Consider the following 24552-nt stretch of genomic DNA (forward strand, 5'->3'; position numbering starts at 1 on the left):
TGGTTCGTATCTCCTTAGTCCGCATCATTCCTGGCCTCTGAGCTGAGCCTTTCAGAGAGCCTTCAGTAGTTGCTGTTGTCTGTCCGCCATGTTAGTTTCATTATCTATCCTTAGTTTCTTTCAAGCAGTTTTGCCAGGTTTAAATGGAATTTTTACTTTCCTGGCACTCTCTTTGAACCTGTTTCATGTATTGTATGTTTTCCCTAATTTCTCCATCAAACAAATATCCCACATTTTTAAATTCTTCCCTCTGTTTTTTCTTGTGAGGTGCTTAGCATTTCTTTAATTATTCTACTTCTATCCTGCTTTACTTGGTTAAATATTTCACTTTTGAACTTGTCTATGAGGTCACAAAGATATTGCTTTATGTCTATTGTTGCTATGTCTGATATTGCATGTTTGCTGTCCTCATTCTCCTATGCATTTACCTTTCCTGGATCAATGTTTTCAGCATTGGAGACTGAGGACCCTTCCTAGTTGACTCCTCTTCTCATATATTTTGTTCCTTCTATACAAGCATATATAGGAGGCCCAGTTTCTTTCTTTCTTGGTTTCAGTTTGTCTAAAGCATGCTGAGTAGGTGCTTGAACCCACTGCAGTGTACTAGGAGGTACAGACCTGGGCAGCCTATGTTGGGCCTTCCCCTCCAGGTCAGTCAACCTGCTGACGGCATCACAGCATTAAGGTGCACTGCCAGGTGTAGGGACTTGGTTTGGACTAGCCTATTGGGTCTCAGTCCACGACGTGACCCAGGTCAAGTGCTCCCCACCAATCCTGCTTGGGAAATGAATAGCTGACTGAAGTCACGGCAGCGCCTTGTTCTGGACAGTCTGCTCGGTCCCAGAATGTCATCTGTTGGAGCTCCCCCTTCTATATGGAAAGGTATTTATTTCCCGTCTCTCACTGCAGGTCGATGCAGGGTTCCCCGCCAGCTCTGCTCTCAATTTGGTTCTCCGATTCCCACCCTCAGTGCATATGGGTCTCCAGTGAGTTGAAACTGGTGGGCTATCTGGGCTGTGCCTATTGAAGCGCAGCAGTGGCAAGGTGTTCAAGCAGTGAGATCAAGCAGGATCACCGAGACTGTAGCTTTTCCATTTTAGCCCTAGGACTGTATTTTTAACTGGTTTCTCTCAACTTAGGTTGTTCCTGGGTCAGGAGGGTGTATCTTCCTCTGTTTGGGACTCCCCATGCTGTATTCTTTTTGGAATCAAAGTTTACTATTGCAGAGAGTCTCTGAGGGCTTCTCTTATCTGTCTGCAATCATTTTTCTCCTCTGAGGCTACTTTCTTGTTCTGTTAGCTACAGAGTTTCCTGTTAGCTACAGAGAAACTCAGACACAGGATAGTCATTTTGGCTTCCCAGCCACTAGGTAATTTTAATGTTCTTCTCAGAATCAGATTACAGAGCGCAATCTGTGCTCTCATTAGGAGCTGATTCTAGTTTGGCCCTGAGGCTGGTGAATGGAAGGCATCCCTGTCAGGGGCCTGTGGAAGTCCTGAACCAGGTTTCCTGGGGCCCATGTGAGATGACAGCTGGGAGACCAGAGATGCCACCATGGTGTGCAGGCAGCTGGGCTGAGGCTGGAATATATCTGTCCCTGGAAATGTCTAGGTTGGTCAAGGTTCTGGGCCAATTGTCCTGGATGATGTGGCCTGCAAAGGTCATGAACCCTACCTGTGGTACTGTCCCCACAGTGGGTGGTTCTCCACAACTGTCACTCTCTGAGGTGCAGCAGTCATCTGTTCAGGTGAGCACCTACCATATCCAGGCCTCCCTCCCTGAATGGGCTTCCATCAAGGTCCCTAGTTGTGTTCCCTGAACTTTACTTTGGCATCCATCTTCACTGTGCTACACAGTGGGTGGTAAAGTTCTCAGACTAAGCACAAATGCATTCAGGTCAACAAAGATGCTCCTCTTGCTCATGCAGTGGCATGTACTTTCCTCTTGGCAGCTGACACTGCAGGCCTAAGTCAGGCCCTCTGGTGAGAGTTTCAGCATGCTCAGTCAATGTCCTGACACCCATATGGCTTCAATATTGGTTTAGAGGGAATTGGGCTCTATCAGGAAGAAACCAGCAGGGGATTCCATCTGCAAATGAGATTCAAAGTCACCTTCCTTAGATTGATTCATCTTAGTTTTCTTGAATGTCTTTGATTGTGAACTTTTTACTATTTCTTCTAGTCCAGAAAGTATAGTCCAGTGTTCAGTAAGCTTTGGCCCTCTCTTCCTTAGGTGCCATGACCACTGTGAGTTCTGTATGTATTTTCTAAACTTCTGTGAAAACTAACGTTAATCCCAGAAATAATTGCTATGCAACTCAGCTTAGAAATGCCCTTGGATTATGCAGGGCCAGTTCTTTGTGTAATTAGAGCAGAGGTGTTGCCAGATGTTTAGTGAGGGAGAAAGAACCTTTTCCTATTCATATATGCAAATACGTGTTTTATGCCTGGTCAATCCCTAATATCTATAATTATTAATCTTTTGTGGTGAGAGCGTGGGTAATGCTTTGAGATGTACGAGACTCTTCATTGGTCAGCAATGTGTACGCAAGTATTTCCTTACTGAAAACAGACCTCCAAATGAAGATATGTAGAGGCCAGTTTCATCTGCTTTAGGACTTTTATTAGTTGCCAGCTCAGAGCAGCTGCCTTGAGAAGATCCTTTTCGTGAAGTGAGAGATGTTTTAGAACCTGCCTGCTGTAGGTTTGTTTTTGTCACCTTTGTTTTGACTTTTGGTCTAATTGTAACCATTCTTCCTTTGTTGCCCTTGACTCATATATGGCCTTTCTCCACTTCAGCCAACTCAACAGCTAAGAATCCTCTCAGATATGACTGGGTCTCCCTCTTAATGCTGGATAAAACATGAGTGTGGGAATCAAGTAATGAAGGTGAATGTTTTCCTGCCATGCCTCTGTGGGCCATTAGAGTACAAAGCAGAGTCTCAGGAGGCCAAAGGTTTGGTCTGATATTTGGTGGATGCTGGCTTTGATGCAGAGTTGTCCTGATCAGTGCTTCAGCATAATTCTCATGTGGTGCTTTAAGACAAACATGATAAGATCATTAATTCTACCTAGACCTGCAATGTTGCATGAGTGCCACATGCTTGAATTTTAGTTTTCTGAAAAGAGCTATGATCCTGTCTGTTTCTGGAAGAGCCCTGCCTGTGTCAGAGCATTTCTCAGGCAATCAATGAGCTCTTAGGTTTTGCTGATGGTGTTATTTTGCTCAGTTAGTCCTTTAAAAAGCGCAACACGTGTTTGGACCAATTGTGGGGCTGGTGGGCTTTCCAGTTCCACCTTGCACCTGGGCCACACCAGAAGGTTGAGAAGTGGGAGAAGGAAAAGTCAGGGCTGAAATTGATCTTGTGTCAGCATTCTCGTACCTGAATTTTTACTTCAGTGACAGGTTAGCATGAATGTGGCAATTCTGTTGGTGTGGTGTGCCGTTCAAGCAGACTGCCCTGAGTGTGCAGTATCCCAGCCCTGCTGAGAGTGGTGAGAGAGAACCTATAGCCAGAGTTCAGTGACTACATTCTCTCAAGAATGGTGCTGATTTGGGTTTCCAGATTCTTCTGTGAGCACAAATGGTGGCTTCTGTTCTCTGGGACATCTGTATCAGCTCACTTTTGCTTCCCTTTTGCTCTGCTTCACCCTAGAGGATGCATTTCTGCCTTGTGCTTCACTGATGTGCAGAGTGCTTGTGCAAGGGCGGATACAAGTTACAGGTGTATGCAGGTCCCCTCTGCAACATAGGGGTGCAGATAACTCTGCTTTCTTCACCTACTACTGCAAACACATTGTCATTATGCAGGTTACCACTTCAGTGCACAAATGACACATAGAAAATTGTCTCAAATGAGAGAGATGCATTTTCTGGTGCTTTAGTTATCAATAGTCTAGATCCTGACATGGAGCTTTCTCTGTATTCTTTTGACGCAACTATCAAAGCACATGCATGGAATTGGACATGAGAGGTCTTGGGGTAGCAGAAGGAAGCCGTGAGCCTGGGAAAATGAGAAGAGAAAATGCCAGACTCAAGAGACAGGTTCCATCAGATTCCATTAGCGTCTATTACTAAGCATGAACTCATGGGAACAACTGCCCGTAGCCTTGAGAGGGAGGGGGCTACTTTCTTGTTTCTGGGGTCTTTCTTGTTTCTACGTGAGAAACTCAGACACTGGGTACTCGTTTTGGCTTCACAGCAACTATGCAATCATAATGTTCTTCTCAGATACACAATCCAGTGTGAAACCTGTGTCCTCCCTAGGACATGATTCCGGTTCGGACCTGAGACTGGTGAACGGAGGGCATCGCTGTCAGGGCCGTGTGGAGGTCCTGTACCACGGTTCCTGGGGCACTGTGTGTGATGACAGCTGGGACACCAGAGATGCCAATGTGGTGTGCAGGCAGCTGGGCTGTGGCTGGGCCATGTCTGCTCCAGGAAGTGCCCGGTTTGGTCAAGGTTCTGGGCCAATTGTCCTGGATGATGTGGCTTGCTCAGGTCATGAATCCTACCTGTGGAACTGTCCCCACCGTGGGTGGCTCTCCCACAACTGTGGACACCATGAGGACGCTGGAGTCATCTGCTCAGGTGAGCTCATGCCACATACAAACTTTCCTCCTCGAATGGGCTTCCATCATGTTACCTGCCTCTATTCTCTGCACTTTACTTTGGCATCCATCTTCATAGCTCTCCATGTTGGGTTGTGAAGTTGTCACACTAGGCCCAAATCCATTCAGGTCCACAAGGATGCTCCTCCTGCTCATGTAGTGGCACGTACTTTCCTCTTGGCACCTGAAACTTCAGGCCTAGGCCAAGCCCTGTAGTGAGAGGATCAGCGTTCTCAGTCAATGTCCTGATACCCATGTGGCTCCAATATTGGTTTACAGGGAATTGGGCTCTATCAGAAAGTTCTACAGACCTATGGGGAAGATTCCTACTGTGAAGAGGGTTGATCTAGTTAACATTTCTGTTTTGCTCTGGGATCAGAACAGCCAGTGGGAGCTTCTGACCTCCATAGCTCCTAGGACTTCTTTGAAGTCACTGCACTTTTGGGGCCTTGAGTCACACATACTCCCTTCTTCTGATGCTCTGTCATTTGGGGAATCCTGTAGGTGACTGTGCAGATAGTGTCCACTAATTGCTATACAGGACAAATGGGGCTGTAAGGTAAGGTGCTGTATTAACAGAAAGGCAATGAGAGGTTTGCCATGACACAGCCCTGGGAGAGCACTCTGGAGCATCACAGCCGGAGGGATTTTTGGAACTCCTGTGGGATATCAGAGTTGTCAGAACAAGGGCAGATTGCCAGTGTGGCCACCAGCCCATGGCTTAAGAAAGGTTTAACTGCTTTCCTATGTGTTAGCAAAGGCAGAGAGGCATGACCATGATTTCTCACCTGTTCAAGCAGGGAGTCAGCTTGAGATAATGAGGTGTACACATGGGCGTTGGCACCCGGCCAGCTCCATGAAGGATGGAGAGATGGAAGATGGATGCAGCCAGCAGCCAGCCAGAGTGAAGTGCAGAGCACTAGCACAGCCAATATGTTCATGGAGCCTCTGGTCACCTATGTGCTGTGTCTAACTTTCCTTCTCTTTCCCACAGCTGCTCCGTCTCCTTCTACTGCGGTATTAGGTGAGTTGTGGTATGCTGAGTTTGTATTTCCTGCCTCCCCCTCTTAAAGTCCCTTTCTCTTTTTGGCAATGCCGTGGGACCTATTATTCTTTTTTTTTTTTTTTTTTTGTCTTTTTCCTTTTTATCGGTACCGGGGATTGAACTCACGACTGCCTGCTAGCAAGGCAGGCGCTTATGCCGCTGAGCTAAATCCCCAGCCCCGACCTATTATTCTTTCTGTTTGAAATTGTGACAACAGGAGGGGGAATCTCCTCTGGATCTGAGATTCACAGTCACATTCTTCTGATTCAATATCTTAGTTTTCATGAATGTCTTTGATAGTGAACATTTTAATATTTCTTCTAGTTGAAAAAGGGTAACCCAGTATTCAATAAGCTTTGAGCCTTTCTTCCTTTGACCACTGCGAGCACTGTAAATATTTTCTAAACTTCTGTGAAAACTAATGTGAGTCCAAGAAATCATCGTCAGGAACTCACATTTAGAAAATCCCTTGAATTATGCAGGGCTAGTTCTCTGTATTGTAAGGACAAAGGTGCTGCCAGATGTTTGGAGAGGGAGAAAGAAGTTTTTCCTATTTATAAATGGAAATACATGATTTATGCCTGGTCAATCTCTATTCTCTTTAATTATCAATTTCCTGTGGTCAGAGTGTGGGCAATGCTTTGAGATGTACCAGACTCTTCTTTGGTCAGCAATGTATACACAAAGATTTCCTAACTGAGAATAGAGCACCTCCAACTGAAGAAATGGTGAGGTCAGTGTCATCTTATTCAGGGCCTTTTTTTATGGCCAGCTCAGAGCAGATGCTTTGAGAAGACACCTTTAGGTGATGTGAGAGTTGTTATAAAGCTTGCTTGGTTGCAAGAGGTTTTTTTTTTTTTTCACCTTTTTTGGTCTTTTGGTCTAATTTTAACCATTCTTCCTTGTTGCCTTTGGCAGATACATCGCCTGTTACTACAACATCTTCTTCAGCAAGTAAGAATCCTCTCAGACATGACTCCTTCTCATTTCTGGATAAAATGTGGGTGTGGGAACCAAGTACTAAGGGTGAAAGTTTTCTTGCTTAAACCATCGCTCTGTGGGCCATTCGAATACAAAGCAGAGTCTCAGGAGGCCAAGGGTTTGGTCTAATATTTGGTGGAAGCTGACTGTGCTGCAGAGTTGTCCTGATCCAGTGCTGCAGGAAAATCCTCATGTGGTGGTTTAAGACAAACCTGACAAGGATCAATAATCCTACCTGTACCTGCACTCAGGCTGGAGTGGCAGATACTTGAGTTCTGGTCCTCTGAGAAGAGCCAGGCTTCCATTTGTTTCTGAAACAGCTCCACCTGTCTCAGAGCATTCCCCAGGCAATGGATGAGCTCTTAGGGTTTGCTGATCATGGCATTTTGCTGAGTTAGTCCTTTAGAAAGAACATCACATGTTTGAATCCATTGTGAAGCTGGTGGGCTTTGCAGTCCCACCTAGGACCTGGGCCACACCGGAAAGGTGAGAATGTGGGAGAAGGAAAAGTCAGTGCTGAAATTGATCTGGTGTCATCATTCTAGTACCTGATTTTTTACTGCAATGAGTCATTAGTATATATGTGGTCCACTTGATCACTGTGACAAGCCTATAGTGGTATGGTGTGCCGTTCATGCAGACTACATAACTGTGCACACCCCAGCCCTCCACTGAGTGGTGAGAGAGGAGCAATAACTACAGTGCAGTGACTACACCCTCTGAAGATGGTGCTGATCTGGGATTCCAGATTCTTTTATGAGAGCAGATGGTGTCATGTTCCTTCTGGGACATCTGTGTGATCTCATCATTCCCTCCTTTTTACTCTGTCTCACTCTAGAGAATTCATCTCTGCCTTGTGCTTCACTGATGTGCAGAATGTCTGTGCATGGGTAGACACAAGTCCAGGCACATGCAGGTGCCCTCTTGCACGATAGGTGTGGAGATGATTCTTCCTTCTTCTCCTACTCTTTCAAATACACTGTCATTGTGCAGGTCTTATCAGTTCACAGAGGAGACTCAGACAGTAATGTGGGAGGAGAGAGATGCCTTTTTAGTGCATGTTTCCACTGATGTTGATCATGTCATGGATCTCCTCCTTTTTCCTTTGCCTCCAAGTCTCAGAGCCTGGGCGTTGATACTGGTCATGAGTTTTCACTCAGCAGATAGAAGAACACAGAGCCTCTGAAAATGAGAAGGGAAGATCCTGGATGCAAGAGACTGTGTCAGTCTGATAGGAATCAGCACTCTGTGCTATGCATGAACTCATGGTCACAGCTACCCCTAGTCTAGGAAGAAAGGAGGTCATTTTCTTTTTCCATGGGTCTTTAAGCTGAATGACAGACTTAGACAGTGGGAAGTAGTCTTGGCTTCATTGCCACCACATGCTCTTGATGTTATTTCAGAGACACAGGATCCAATGTGAAACCTTGTGTCCTCCCTAGGACCTGATTCCAGGTTGGCCCTGAGACTGGTGAACGGAGGGCATCTCTGTGAGGGCCGTGTGGAGGTCCTATACCACGGTTCCTGGGGCACCGTGTGTGATGACAGCTGGGACATCAATGATGCCAACGTGGTGTGCAGGCAGCTGGGTTGTAGCTGGGCCATGTCTGCTCCAGGAAGTGCCCGGTTTGGTCAAGGTTCTGGGCCAATTGTCCTGGACGATGTGGCCTGCTCAGGTCATGAATCCTACCTGTGGAACTGTTCGCATCGCGGGTGGCTCTCCCACAACTGTGGACACCATGAGGACGCTGGAGTCATCTGCTCAGTTGACAGTACAATTGCTTTCTATTTTATTGGGTGGTTTTCCTCTGCCCCAGACCCTCTCACCCTGAGCTTCTCCTGGAGATGAGTTTCTGTCACCTGCACTGGCAAATCTCTGATGTCTCTGAGCTTGGTGGGTGTAATGCCCCTGGTTACTGGAGTTTGTCCCTATAGCAGAGGCAGGTTTAATCTAATCTAAGAATGTAAGAGCAAACTTCCCTGATATTGCTTTTGAGACTAGGTTTATATTTTCTGCTTAGCTTCCGTGGTGCTTCTCAGGGATTGTTTCTAAGTGACATGGGGGAAGGGCCTCAGCATTTGTCCTGCTTATCATCCTGAGTGACTTGTTCCAGTACATCTGAGTCCTGGATCTCACTTGTGTTTTCATCTCTTCCCTGCAGGTGTATCTACTCCCTTTACAACAACAAGTAAGTCTGCCTTTTCTTCTTAAGAGGATTGACTTAAAAGGTTTTATTTCTTATAGGATCTCTAAAGATTTGGAAGGGAAAAGGGAGACATAATAAATTAACCGTTGCAAGCTAGGCATAGTGAGTTCAAGGCTTTCCTAGTCTGCATGGTGGGTTCAAGACTTGCTTAAACTACAGAGCCCCTATCTCAAAAAACAAGCACATTAGTTAATTAACTAATTAACAAACAAGTAATTATTGATGATACCAAAAACTAATCATGATTTTCTCTATCAACAGCTCTTTCTCCCAACGACAGTTTTCCAAACAGTAAGTTCCAAGCTCCCTGACAAATCTGTGGCAGAGATGCTTGAATCTCCCCCTTTCCTGTCCCTCAGTGATGAGGACACTTTGGAGGGATGATGGCTAAGGGAAAGCTTATGAAGCATCCCGGGAGAGTGTCTCCCCTGACCCTTGGTGAATGGTTCAGGTCCAGGGCACCTTTTGTGTCTATGCCTCAGAGATTTTGTAAAACATTTTCCCATGTGACTGTGCAGTCACCAGTGTTTTGTTGTCCTTACAGCAAACTATTCCTGCGGAGGCTTCCTGTCCCAGTCATCAGGGCGGTTTTCTAGCCCCTTCTACCCTAGCAACTATCCAAACAATGCCAGATGTGTGTGGGACATTGAGGTCCAAAACAACTACCTTGTGACTGTCATCTTCACAGATGTCCAGTGAGTATGTGGATGCAAAGCAGAATGCATCAGGGACCTCCACGGATGCCTACAAAGAGAAGACAGGGCACTTAGAAATTCAGGAGAGATATTTGTGTAGGCGACATTCTTTATTATGGGTTTTGGGGAGTGGTAATAGATTGGGGAATCCATCCATGCAGCAGGTAGGGGCTCTGATTCCAAGCTCCAGATTTTCCACTAGTTTGCCACAGGAAGTCATGTGTAGTCCCTGAGTCTCAGGCAAAAGAGAGAAACGAAATATGCTCTCCTCAACTCATGGGTTACTGACAGGATCATAAGAGTATGTCAAAATACTTGGAAGATGTTACCCAGTGGGAGAGAGGGAATGTTGTCAGGAGGAACAATGGTGTAAGAGGGAGTACTGCAATTAATCTTATTAACCACACCCATTTTTCTTACCATTCCTTCCTTTATCTCACAAGTTCCTAGGATTGGACAGGGTGGAGATATTACTGTTGTTACAGAGATAGACTATCTGTTCTTTCCCCAATAACAAGTAGATATCCATTATTTTAAATAGAGGAAACATCACCAAAAATGCATCAATATATGACATATCCAAGGAGGGGAGTGTTAAGCTGATCATGGAAAGGTACCAGAGTTTTCTAGAATCCTGGACAAAGGGGTTCCACACTTTTTTCTGTAACAACTGTCATTGAACAAAATAGTTCTCTCTCTTGATTTCTGTTTGCAGAGATCTTGGAAGTCTCTGCCTTGATAATTCAGTTGGAGTTTTGCAAGAGATGCACGATCTGAACTTCCTTGTCATGACAATATAATGGCTTTACCTAAAGCTCCTGATTCCTAGGGAACAGAGCTGTCCCCAGCTACTCTTTAGCTTGTGTACCAATGACAGTGACCACCACCACTCTTGACATTATATAAAGCACTTTTTCATTTGCTATTTGAGTGGAGCCTCACAACTGCCTTCTTTAATAAAGGATTATTTTATATTTGTACAACAGAAACTTGAATTTCAGAAGGTGATTTGACTTTCCTGCTATTTATTTCTTTGATTATGTATTTATGTCACTATGAACTCATAGATATGTGTTTCATTCTGTAGGAGAAACAGGGACTGTTAATGAAAGGAAAATGGTCTATACACTCTTCCTTTTACAATTTAGAGGATTTTTAGGAAACGACTATAGATTTTGTATGTGTGATTCCAAAGGCTGGATGAGAACCCAGGTGATCATGTGAAAACAAATCCCACTTGATTTAAGGAAATTCATTCACTCTTTTTTTTTTAATTCATTCCCTCTTTTCAATGATGAACTTTTCTCCACATTTGGAGGACAAAGTCTGGCCTGCTCCCTGAGATCAGTCCCTCTCTATCAAACTCTGGACAGAAGTGGAACTAAAACTGTGTGTTCTGTCTCTGCAGGCTGGAAGGCGGTTGCAGATATGATTACATTGAGGTTTTCGATGGCCCGCAGCATACTTCTCCTCTCATTGCTAAGCTCTGTGATGGGTATAGGGGCTCCTTCACCTCAACATCCAACTTCATGTCCATTCGCTTCATCAGTGATGGCAGTGTCACACGGAGAGGATTCCAGGCAGAGTACTACTCTACCTTTACTAATGACAGCACTAGTAAGTCTCCTGTGGGAACAGTTGGTTCAGAATGGGGACATCACTGAGAGCCTTTTGCTGCTCAGCTGTCCTGTGGTTGTGAAATACAAAATTAGATCAGCCCTAGGGCCCCAGGGCTTGATTTCCTGCCTAGCTAGGTCTTGGACATGAGGCCTCAGAACTCTAGCTGCTGGATATGAGGTCAAGGGCCAGCACTGGATGATTGGCAGTTTCTTAGTTTTATTGTAGTCAGCAAAGAGGAAGAAGAAGGTACAAGATTATACTTTTGGTACATAAAAAGAAGTCAGTGCCAAAGGCATAAATAATATCTGACTTGAAGCTTTGTGGCGTTTGTTGATGTCAGGTACTAGCTATATCCTGAGACCTAATGCAGTAGATTTCCATCTGAAGGTTCATGGTGCTGGTCACAACCACTTCCAGCAGAGGCCATGTGACTGTAGTCTGAGATGATTTATGGACAGATGTACACATTGATCAAGGGCGAGACAAGGTGACACTCAAGCAGTCAGGATTTGAAGTATTAACTTTCTCCCTAGCTAAAAGACCTTACTTGATAACCTCACCAACATCTGATTATGGAGTTACTTTACTTTGGGGATAAATGGTAACACGCCAAACATTTCACTTATTTAAATGCTTGCTTCCCATTGTCCATCAGAGACATCCTAAGTCCACATGCCTTCTTCAGGCTTTCATGAGGATGGGACTGACTTGTGGCAAAGGCCACTTGAGGATTGCGCTGAGATATATTCTATTCATGCACCCTACATGCTAACCATGTGTACCAGCTGTCAATATCTGTGCTCCTTTATAAGAAAATGTACGCAGTAGGACTAGTGGGGTTTGGGGACCCCGACCAAATGTATTATCTACCTTTGTCCATCAGACCTGCTTTGTCTGCCGAATCACATGCAAGCCAGTGTGAGCAGGGCCTACCTCCAATCCCTGGGCTACTCGGCAAGTGATCTCGTCATTTCTGGCTGGAGCAGCAGCTACCAGTGTCGGCCCCAGATAATGTGGAATCACGTGATATTCACAATTCCCTACTCAGGCTGTGGCACCCTCAGGCAGGTAAGCCTGCGCTTTCTCCTTTCCTCTTGAGCATGCTTTCTGACAGTGATATGCAGCATGTATCTTAAATACTTGGGATCCTGGTGTTATTTGGTGGAATCAGAACCCAGTCAGAGCAAAGGAAGATAGAAATATTTGGGATCATGACATATACTACTACATGATATATACTACTACTTCTAAATAGGAGGGAGTAGAAGGACAGAAGGAAGCTCATTGAGCAGTTTCTCCAGCTGTTTCTTTCAGAGAGGCCACTTGGTAGGCTGCCACTCCTACCAACAATAACGAGAGCAGCTCCAGGTCAGATCTGAGTTTTACAGGGTCCAAAGTGTGAAGCTGAGATGACTGAGGAACAGCAGGAGCCTCGTTAAACCAAAGAATGCATACATATCTTGCTTTCCTAAGTTTCCCAGGAGCGCATAGCAATGCTAACACATTGCTAAGCCTTAGTGAAAGCTTGTTCACTCATTAGTGTCACAGTTAATTGGATTCTGTAATACTATTTGTTGAGCTGTCACCATCGAGGGTGATCAACTGTCTTGGTTTGCCTGAAACTGCAGGTTTTAGCACAGAGTATCTCATGTCTCAGGAAATCCTCCACTCCTGGGTATATTGGAACAGTTGTCATCCAAGTGGCAGATGCTGTGATTACTACAAATCCCACTCCCCCGATTTCTCAAGTGTGTAACTATAGTCATCTTTGCTTTGAAAATGGGAAAATTGGGCCGGAGATTTAGCTCAATGGCTCAGGTGCTTGCCTGGTAAGGATGAGGTCATGAGTTCCATCCCCAGTAAAAAAAAAAGGGAAAGGGAGCTGAGAGAGACCAGGCATGTTGCCCAAGGCCAGTCAGCCGTGAAGGGATAGGGCTGACAGCAGAATTTGAGAATCTCAAGAAATTTATGCTGAGAGAAAGTCGCCATGCTCTGTGGCTTCATTTATATTAATAAATGGCAGTTACATAAAGATTTTTCCATGGCTGTTTGTCACCAGGCTGGAGGGGTGGCTGCCAAGAGCAGGTAGAAGCTATAGGACAATGAAAATCTTCTGTGGTAGTGATTACATAGTCAGACCATGGACAGTACAGTACATTCATCCCAGGTGTATTTAATTTTAAATTGGCCGTTCAAAATTCTGAATTTTGCCTGACAACAAAATAACCATTTCAAGATATTGTGTTAAAGACCAAAAAACCAAAAAATGATACTACTTTTACTTGGTTTATGAATGCAGGCTGTTCATTGTATGAAATGCTCACAATGTACACCATATGTGGAACATACAAGGTCAGCCAGAGTCGCATCCCTGCACCAGAAATAGAGTGACCACTTCTTATGTGGCAGTCTCTGTGCTAGGTGCCAAAGTGATGCTACTCACTACCTGGCCAACTTGTTCCTGGCCTCTCAACCCACAAGAAAAAGAAAGGGAGAGGACACTCACTTCACCAACTAGATGGACTCAGTGGCTATGAATGCCTGTGTCTGAGGAACTACAGTGGCCACATGGTTGCCCAGCTCTCTTAATCAGATCTCATATGTAACAGGTCTCCTCTGAAGAGGAACTTGGTGGGTCAGGTAGACTTACTTGCAGGGAAGAGTCATGCCCTGCAAGTGGTTTGTTCTGCCTGCCTTTATATTTCATACTGTAAACTAATCATGGTGGGTCCTAGTTTGTCATGAATTTAGCCCCTGGGAGTCAGTCCACCAAGAGTGAGCACTGCTTCAGGAGCAATCGTGTCCAGTGTCCTAACAGCCAGCAATAGAATTTTGCCTTTGACAGTGCATATGACTAAAACAGAAAGCTTTATATTCCTTTTTATTTTTCATTTAAAGATTAAGACTGCCTTACATGTTAGGACTTCTGTTTGGGTCGCTAATGATGTTATCTTCCTATTCATTCTTGTGGCATGCTGGAATCAAAGCATGTGGGTCTGGGAGTGGTTTGCTTCTGATCATCATAGCACTTGAGGGGAGGAGAAATCCCAGGGTCCCAAGAGGGACAATGACACTCTCGGGCCAGAGCTGGGTGATCACAATCATGAACCTTCCAGAAAGACTTGTCCTGATGTGCTCGAAGCTCCCCTGCCTTGTCCTCAGCTCTTATAGCACTTCCACACGGCTTCTGGCCTCTGTTCCTTTCATTCATTCCATTAATACTTATAGATGCTACCAGTGCTATTGATGACACTGTGCAAGCCCTTAAGAGAGAATATTTAGATATCGTCTTTCCTGTAAGATGGCCACAGCTCCCAGGTGTAGGGCTCCCATCCTTGGAAAAGTCACTTTCAAGAGGTATAAAGCATATCAAATGCCATGAGGGGCCAAGATTCTTAGAAATTTGCTGGTTAGTGAAAGGCATAGTAGCAAATGGCCCTGTGGTACAGGGAAGTGGGACAGGAAAGGCCCAGGGTGCTGTGACCCACACAACTGTCCTAACCCCAGAGATCAAGGCTTACTGTTAGTATGACTCTGGATCTCTATGGCTTCCAACTCCAACAGTGTCAGTCACCAAGCTGCAGCAGTTAGCAGTCAAACAAAACACAAAGTAGTTAACACTGAGCTCACCAGACCCCACCCTGAGAAATATGTGACCTCCTCCCCTGTGACCCCCAGCCATAATGAGAATGAAACAGACCATTCTATTCTCAGCCTTGAAGTCCAAAACTCATGGTAGGTCAAGAGATCATCCAGACACAGCAATCTGGCCAATGAGGAAGGCAACCACCGGTCCACACCATGTTTCCCATCATGTGGTGCAGGAAATTGGGGAGGAAGTCCTACCAGTTGATCTGGACACCAGGCTAGATAATAGTAGCAATAGGAGCATGCATTGCCCATCTGTGGGTGGTTCTGGGAACATTCTGAAGTCTGTGAAGTTATTTCCTTCTTATTATAAATCAAGTCAGCAATGAAATTCTCTTACCAGATGAAATGTGCCTCACTCTGCTCATGCCTGCTACTCCTAGGTGGATAATGATACCATCAGCTATTCCAACTTCCTCAAAGCAGCTGTTTCAAATGGCATCATCAAAAGGAAAAAAGACCTCAATATTCACATCAGCTGCAAGATGCTCCAGAACACCTGGGTCAATACCATGTACATTACTAACGACACCATTGAGGTCCAGGAAGTCCAATATGGCAATTACTACGTGAACGTTTCTTTCTATACATCCTCTTCCTTCTTATATCCTGTGACCTACAGACCATATTATGTGGACCTGGATCAGAATTTGTATCTTCAGGCTGAAATCCTCCATTCTGATGCCTCCCTGGCCTTATTTGTGGACACTTGTGTGGCTTCACCGAACCCCAATGACTTCTCATCTTTGACTTACGATCTCATCCGGGGAGGGTAAGGATTGCTTTTATGGGATAGGTTGAAGCCTCTGCCTGATAATTCAAACTTAAGTAGCTCATAAGCCTTAGAGTGCAGATTTTAGTTAACTGAAGCTCTCAGGAACGTAAATGCAGCTAGATCCCTTTCTAGGTACAGTAATGTCCTGTGGCTTTTACCTTTGGAGAACCTTTTTTGCTGTGTCCTGGACAACATCAATGGTTAGAGGAGCAGGATTTTCATCATCTCCAGTTAACATGCGGGAGAAATGTTATGACTCACCAGTGGTCATTTAATAGGTTGGCTGTGAACGGTGATTAGACTCTAGGCTACCAAACTCTATCTTGTGATTAAAACTACCTGTGTATAATGGGAAAAGCGTTGCTTTGGGAGCAGAACAAGGTTGAAACCCATACTTCTTTGGGCCAGTTTCCCCACCTGTCAATTATGATAGTGATACCCACACTATAAGACTTTCATATTACAAGAAAAAGAGTGTATGGACACTAAGCTCACCCAGCAGATGGTCTACAGGATCATTGCAGCGAGGAGCTCTTTGTGACTTCCATGGGCCTGGAAAGCTTTTAGCTCAGGTAGTTCAGGGGCCAGGCCAATGTCCCTAACTGTTTTTCCCTGCTCCAGCTTCCCAGATGAGGCACCCTGCAGAGGTAGGTAAAACTCCCCACTGAAGATGTCTTGGGAAGCCAGGGGTAGAAGTCCAATCTCCACTCTGTACTCTCTGTTGGTGGTGGCATTTACTGCTTGATTTGCCATCCAGCCTTTACTATCTTAGTAGCCATTGCCTCCTTTGAGAAATTGAGGTATGCTGCTAGGAATGAAGGGTAAGGATTACATTTCACACCTCCCCAAGATACAAAAAGCAGCATCTACACATTTGGTTCAACTAGCGCTGACCCTCAGTAACAAAGACAGAGAGAAAGCTTACCTGGATCCCCTCTCTGTATAGTAAGGGGCTGGGATTTGAGTGAATACAAAATGATTGAAATGAATGCAAATGAGTGAGCATTTTAATGTCCTTTCAAAGGATTCTTTTCTAAAGGTGACATTCTGCCACCTATACGGTGATGCAATTTTATAGAACGAGGGGGAACTAACTGCGTGTGAAGGAGAGAAATCCAGCGAGAGCTGCTACTTAAAGATGCTGGTGATGCAGAGCTCCCTGGCCTGTTTCACAAATGCCCTACCCCTAAATGAGCCTCTGGGTTTCTCCTTTCACTCCTTGACCACTACAAGGGCTTTTGTGGAAAAACAAAGAAATCTAAGTATTTGAGAAAAGCTGAGGTAAAAGTAGAGGCAGGAAGTAAGCTTTGAAAGCCAGAGCAAGGAGGGTGAACAGACCTAGGCCAAGTTTCTGGGACAGCTAGGCTGTCCTGGGACCAAGGCCATTAACCCTTGAGTCATTCCAGCCCTGTGATCCCAGGTCAGCTCACCCTACTCTTCTCTTGCCCTGTCATTCAAAGTCCCACCATTATAACTGCACATAGTTTATCATGGGAAATGTATCCTCATTCATATCTACTAAAATTCCTGAAGCAGGTTCTTAAATTATTTTCTTTCTGTCACCAGCTAGGACTAGGATAAGGGAGTGGGGAAAACTTTCTACCAAGGGGATAAGGAAGTGCTTAGATATTGGAGTAGGAGGCCTACATGGTCCTCAGGTCATTGTGGAAAATATACCTACATAGGGCTCAGGAGAGGCCCAGGAGCTCAGGGGAAAGAGGCCCTGGGAGAAGGACAGCCAGGCAAGCTGGAGAACACTAAAATTGCCTTACATGTACTCAAATATCACTTTACCCAGATCTACAACCAGGAAATGGAATGAGAAATTATATTCTTTCCTCTCCTGTCTTTGGCCTGCTCCTAGGCTGCAAACTTGAACCACTTCTCTGACTCTGTTGGCTTACTTGTGGCCTTCAAGTACACCCTTACTTAAACCCTAACTCTCTATGCTATATGAGGCCTACTTGTCTGCCTGGAAACCCCAAGAGGACTTGCTATTAGATGCTGCGATGATGCACCAAATCTGCTGGGGATGAGTGCATGATCAGCCAGGTCTTCAGAAAGGAAGTGAGGGTGGCTTGGGAGACTAGGCAGCCGGATGGGCTGTGGAGTTCCGCGCCTGGTACTACCGAATTGTAATTCAGTGGTTTGGCGAGAACTAACAGGTTATTTCTCTTTTCTTCCAGATGCGTAAAGGATGAAACCTTTCAAGTGTACACCCACCGGTCTCCCCGCATTGTTCGTTTCAAATTCAATTCCTTCCACTTCCTGAACCGCTTCCCTTCAGTGTACCTGCAGTGTAAACTGGTGGTGTGCAGAGCCTACGACTACTCTTCCCGTTGCTACAGAGGCTGTATTGTGAGGTCCAAGAGAGACGTGGGCTCCTACCAGGAAAAAGTGGATGTCGTTTTGGGACCCATCCAGCAGCGCAACCCCCCTGAAGGGAAGAAGAGCCCGGGTAGGTGGCCATCCTCGGATGACCCTACAGCCCACTGAAGCCCAGGCCCATGACACACATGGAATTCAGATGCTTCTATTGGTGTTATGTTACAACCCAAATGTGCCAGCAAACTGTGCTATACTTGGGCAGAGAGTTTGACCCAGAAAGCATACAGACCTGATGCTTTATCCTCTGGGTCCTGAACTCCCGGAACACATGCTTCTCATGCTTAAAATGAAATTTCTAATAATTACCGGTTATAACTGTTGAGAGAGTTAAATAAAGTAGTATTAAACAGCCTTGACCCCAGAGTGGTGTATGTCATTGGGTACTTTATGAACAATAGCTTGTTATTATTGGCACTGTCACCCATATTAACAACATTCATGATGCTATTATTCCTCACCATGATGACACCAAGTGATAACACCAGGTGTAGGGACATCAGCATCAGGCAGGCCATGAGAATGCATGTGTGGATGTGTGTGAGGATGAGGAAGTAATCTCAGGCTTCTCAGGGCGATGCATAAGATTCCTGGCCCAGGTTGTGGCCAGGTCTATACCTATGGTAACATGGTTAATGGGACAGGGATGGGATGGCAGTAGTGACCACAAGCCCTCCCCTTGGTCAGGGCATCAGACATATTTTACAGCTTGCCTCAGGCATCTTTACAGCTCCCTCCCTTCATGCCCAGTATTATGTCTCTTTGGTCAGTTGATTTTCCATCGTTTCCTTTGTTATTCATTCAATGAACATTTATCAAATGCCTATGGTGTGCCAGGAAACAAATAAAAAGATGCAAATCAAAATCTCTGCCCTTGGGGAGCTTGCACTCCAGTGGAACGAGGTGCAGTTAGAGTAGACCTAGTGCATGCTCCATCTGATAGTGTCGGAGCTCTGGAGAGAAGGACAAAAGCACAGGAGAAGGAAGTAACCATGTTACCTTCTCTCCTCTCCCTTTATTTCCTATAGCCCCCTCTGTAGCTCAGGTCTTGGCTAATTTCTTCCCTGGGAGTCTTGTAATCATTTCCCAACTGATCTAAAATGTCCTAATTCTCTCTCCCATCCATTGGAACCTCAGGCCAGAATTGTTCCCCTAAAGTCCAGCTCAGAGTTCCCACTCAAAACCTTCCTTTGTTCACTAGGCAACAAGACAAGGTGAAACAAAGCTCTCCCACCCAATAGTTAGCTGCCCTTTGGGATATGACCTCAGTGTCCCTTTGGTCATGTCCCTCTCCCATCGCTTTATATATTCCACCAAATAGTTCATCTGATGGGGACAACGGCTCTTATTTGTCTTCCCACCTCTCTTCTTCTGGGTTCTGTCCTGGTCCCAACTCTTTTCTCGGTGTCCTCTTCTCCCAGACCTGGTGGTATTGAAAATGGAGGAGCCGGGCAGCTCTCAGGGGAGCTATCACAGCACTGCCGTTGCTGCAGGAGTCTTCCTAGCCTTGGTCCTGGCCGTGGCAGCCCTCACACTGGGGAGGACCGGCAGCACCAGTGGCTATCCCCGGAGCACTAAGCTGTGAAGCCAGGAGAATGCACTCAGACACTGGCCCTGTGTACACAGGCACCCCCAGGTGATGGAAGAAATGAGGGCACAGAACTGAGCACCTGGGAGCACCCTGACTTAGTTTCTCTTGGCACAAGTATATGATAAGGTGAGCCGAGGTGGTAGTGGAGAGAGGTGGGGGCCAAGTTAATGTCACAGTCTACAGTCCCTCATGCGGCTGTGGGCCAAACACTGGAAGTAGCAGAACTTTCTCTAAACAGCATTTCTTTTCTGATCTTTTCCAAATCAGTTTTCAGTTACAGTATGAATCTCAGCCTTTCTTTATCATGAAGCAAGCTAAATAAAGCATCCTTTTCAATGCAAGTGTCTTGCTTGGCCAGTGTTTCCAGACATTCCCTTATGAACTGGATGCCCTCAAATTAAGTAAACAGCTAGGGACTCTGCTCTCTGACCTGCAGAATCCCTAAGGAGTGGCTAACATGCCTGGCCAGTATCCTTGGGAATGAGAAATCTTCAGCTGCTGTGGGATGCAGACTGTGACCCTGAGCCTTTCCAGGAGGACTGAGGAACTAGGGATTACGGGACTATTTTGCTGTTTCCCATCTTTCTGGTCATGACCACCCACATTCACCCTTGCCCCTCAAGCTGGGAGGTCAGGAAAGGTGGGAGGGTCACCCTGTGGGGACACACAAGCTCTGAAAAGCTGTAGGAATGCAGCAAAATGCAGGCACCAGGCTGGAGCCAGCTCTGAGCAGATGTGGATTTGCTCAGAGCCAGGGAACCTGTGTCAAGCCATACCCTCAGAGGGACAGCAGGCATACACACTCTGTATCCCCAGATAAGAACAGCAAAGGCTAGACACATGGCATGAGCCTGTTTTGAGTTGCGTCCTGTTCCTTTCTGGGATGCACCTGCCTTCCAGTTTCATATATATGACTGAAAGTCCCACTCACTCCAGCTATTACCTTCTGGATATTTTCCCAGAAAAATTGAAAGGTCATGTCACAGAAATCTATGTGCACCCATGTTCATAGCAGCACAATTTGTAATAGCTAAGTCTTGGAAACAACAAAAATGCCATTAACTGCAGAACGAATGAAAAAGGTGCTATTTTTATGCAATGGAATATTACTCAGCTAAAAAATGGGTGATCTTGAGGCTTTCATAGGTAACTGGAATCAACTTGAGAATGCCTTTCAGTTTCTTCCAAGCAGAGCAGATTCACCCCACATCACTGTCATCCTCCTGCCATCCCATTTGTGGAGGCGAGCGGGCACTGCAATTTAATCTTAGTGCCATTCTGGCCGTGGGAATTCATTATAGTACTTCGTTTCTTTGGTTGCCTATAATTGTCAAGTACAGAAAACTTGCATTTGTTTGTCTGTTACCTTCTGCTCTAAGTTAACAGAATTAGTTTTTTTTTTAATTTTATTTAAGGAGAAAAAGAAAAAAAAGCAGAGAAAGGGTACAAGTTATACAGATTTAGAGAAAAAAATAAACAGTAGGAAATCACTAGTTAATGGAATACATATTGTCATCTTAGAAATAATTGTGCAAGTTACAAAAATTAAAGCTTATAAAGTGGACATTCCAACAGTGAGACTGCAAACAGTTCTGTTCAATGATCCAACAAAACTCAGTAATATCATTATCTATCTTATACACTTAAATATACATGCAGTTATATCATTTAGAGCACTTTCTTTTCCTCTCTTTTGTACAATGACAATTACACATTTTGGGTTTTGTTGCTCCCACAGTTCTTACTACTTTTTTGGAAGAGAGTAGAACCAAATGTGACATAACAGAACAGAGTCAGTCAAATCAAAAGGGTGGACATAATAGATAATGTAAAAGCGTAATACAAGGTGATCAATAATGGTTACCATAATGCCTCCCACTATCTCTAATAGAATTGCCTATATCATCAGTTATAATAAAATTGAACAAAACAGTAAAGAACAAAACCAACAAAACCAAAACATTGGAGACATTATAGGTCTTCAAAAGTAGTTAATAGTCAACCAGAATGGGCGTCATAATGAATCCCACTATCTTAACAGCTGTTGCCTAAACTTTCGAACCTGGTACTATCAAGCAAAACAGAATAGAGGAACATCAGTCAAAACAAGATGGTGAGAGCAATAAAGGGCTTTAAATCAAGTTAATGGAAAGTCAAAGTGGGTTACGATAATATATCCTGCTATTTATTTATTTATTTTTCCCTTAATTAAAAGGATAAAAATAAAAATAAATAATAAAATGGAGATTGAGATAAAAGAGGGCATAACAGCAAAACAGCACAGATCAAAACATAACCATTTAAGCAAAATAGTGTTTTACCACAAGATAATCCCTACATAAAAGTAGTTATCATATTGTTTCCTTCCTTGAAATCTTTGAGTATAACTTCGTATACGCATCAAATATATCAAAACAATGTAAAACCATTTAAGAGAATGACAGCATTACAGGGTATTTAGAGTCAACTAACAGAAGATGAACAATGGTTTCTGTATAATCTCCTTGTCTATAAAAGTTTTTGCTTATATTATCATACATAATAAAATCCAATAAGATACCACCTGTTTAGACCAATGGAGACAGAAGAACAAAAGCTTGATGAGACTTCAAAACAAGATGATACTAAATCAGTATTACCTATTAAGATGTCATTTTCTCCAAAATAGCTGTTCCTATCATCCAATCTTCTCTGCCTCATTTCTATTGAGCCCTTTTTTGTCATTAGTTGTCAGTTTGTCTTCTTCATTTTGTTTTCTGCTCCATTCATCGTGGCCTCTCTGCCACTATTTCTGGATTCTTCGTATTTTTCTTTTTTAGAATATCCTGCAGTATTCTCTGTAGAGTTGAATTGGTGGTTGCATATTCCCCTAGTTCCTCTTTATCCTGGAAGCACCTTGTTTTTCCATCAATTTCCAGGGATAGTTGTGCAGGATATCTCAATCTTGGCTGGAGATTATTATCTTTCAAAGCTTGAATTATTTCCCCCCATGCTCTTCGTGATTTGGTGGTTTGTGCCGAGAAATCTGCTGTAATTCTGATGGGTGTTCCCTTGTAAGTGATCTGTTTCTTGTCTCTGACGGCTTTTAACATTCTGTTCTTGTATTGGATTTCTGGAATTTTAATTATTATATGCCTGGGTGTTGCTCTGTTTGGGTTGTAGGTGGCTGGGGTCCTGTATGCTTCATACAACTTGAGTATCTTTACCTTTTGCTAAATTAGGAAAATTCTCCTGGATTATTTCTGTGAGTAGCTTTTGTAGTTCATTTGTTTGTGTCCCTACTTCTTTTATGTTCTTAATTCTTAAGTTACAGATCCTCTTATCATCTTCTAGTCTTTGTATTATTGCTGTTTGTTTGTTTGTTATTTTTAAGAAGTTTTTCATTTCATTCTCCCATATTACAAATCTGCCCTCCAGTTCAGATAATCTGTCCTTAGTTTCTTTTAAGCTGTTATGCCAGTTTTCGATAGAGTTTTTAGTTTCCTGGTAATCTCTTTGAACCTGCTTCACATATTCTATGCTTTCTCTATTTTCTCCATCAAACAATTCTCCCCTCTTTTTCTGTTCTTCCATTCTACCATCTGTTTTTTCTTGGGTGGTGCTTAGCATTTCTCTAACTATTCTGCTTATCTCTAGCTTCAGGTTATTAATAACTTCATTCCTGAACTTGTCTATGAGGCTCTGGAGATAGCGCTTTATATCTATTGGTGCTGTGTCTACTATTGTCTTTTTCTCAGGATTGGGGGCCGAGGAGCCTTTCTTGTTGCTGCCTCTTCCCATATTCTTTGTTCCTTATATATGCAAGCATATATAGGAGGCCCAGCTTCCTTCCCTGTCGGCCACAGTCTGCTTGAGTTTTGCTGGCTAGGTGTTCCCGCCCACTGCAGCGCACCAGGAAGTTGCAGACCAGGCAGCCTATGTGCGACCCGCCCCTCCAGTTCAATCTACCTTCAGGCGCTGGGACCTGGGTTGTGTTAGCCTACTGGATCTCAGCCAGCAGCGTCACGTAGGCTAGGCACTGCTCACCAATCCTGCTTGAGAGGGGGATACGTGACTGAAGTCACTGCGCCCTGTTCCCGCAAGTCTGCCCGGTCTCAGAATGTCCTCTGTTGGAGTCTCCTAGACCGTGGAAGAGTCCCAGTTTCTCTCACTCACCGCAGGTTGATGCATGGCTCACCGCCCGCCTGCTTTCAATTCCGTTCACCAATTCCTGTTTTCAGAGTTTTTGCTTGTCTCTCTCCCTGCTGAGCGGATGTTAGATGCAGCAGTGGTGGCGGGAAACCCAAATCGTGGCTTCCACTGGTGCGGGCTCCAGCTTTCACACTGAGGCTTTTCTGTTCCTGTTATAGCACCAGGATTGTATTCCCAGTTGGTTTCTCTCAGCCCAGTTCATTCTTGGGTCAGCAGGGCATATCTCCACTTGCTTATGATTCCTTACTCTGCACCATTCTGAATTCTAAGCTGGGTCTTTCAGAGAGCCTCCATAGCTGCTGCTATCTGTCTGCCATGTTCTCCCAGAAGTCCAAGTAACAGAATTTGATTCTCTTTTTTTTTCATTTTAGAGTAAGGTATTTATTAAATTTTGTCATGTATGATCACTTTATAACCATTTAACTCTGACATAAACTTTGACATTTAAAAACAGAATATACCTATTATTCAACTATTTTACTTACATGCACTTTTTAATTCTCAAGCAGTGCTCATAACTAGGAAATATTGTACATTAACCATCTCATATTAGGCTTATTAAGAACCTAGTTCAAGGGGTAAAAAAAGTCAACATCAATTCACTCACCAAAACCTGTTCACACATATACTAGCCACTATTTCCTCCAACTACATATTTATGTTACATTCCTCTATAAAATATATAATTATAGTCATACAACAATAGTTACTAATGAAACAGAAACATCATTTCAGGAAAGGATTACAACACATGGGGCCAGATATTGAACACAGGAGACCAGAGGTATAAAAGTCATTTGGGAA

The 24552-nt window shown here is 44.2% G+C and overlaps 1 protein-coding gene across 1 annotated transcript; it reads left to right on the plus strand.

Moving 5' to 3' along the window:
- Positions 1–17876: 17876 nt before the first annotated feature.
- Atp1a1 (ATPase Na+/K+ transporting subunit alpha 1) lies at positions 17877–18324 on the plus strand (the record flags this gene model as incomplete). The annotated part of the gene is given in 1 exon segment (NM_001173048.1): positions 17877–18324. A coding segment is annotated over 1 exon segment (8 nt), but the record flags the coding sequence as incomplete, so codon positions are not given.
- Between the last annotated feature and the right edge of the window lie 6228 nt (positions 18325–24552).

Source organism: Cavia porcellus, unplaced genomic scaffold (assembly GCF_034190915.1).
Source record: "Cavia porcellus strain 051 isolate PalLab524CR breed Dunkin Hartley unplaced genomic scaffold, mCavPor4.1 scaffold_2, whole genome shotgun sequence".
NCBI lineage: Eukaryota > Metazoa > Chordata > Mammalia > Rodentia > Caviidae > Cavia > Cavia porcellus.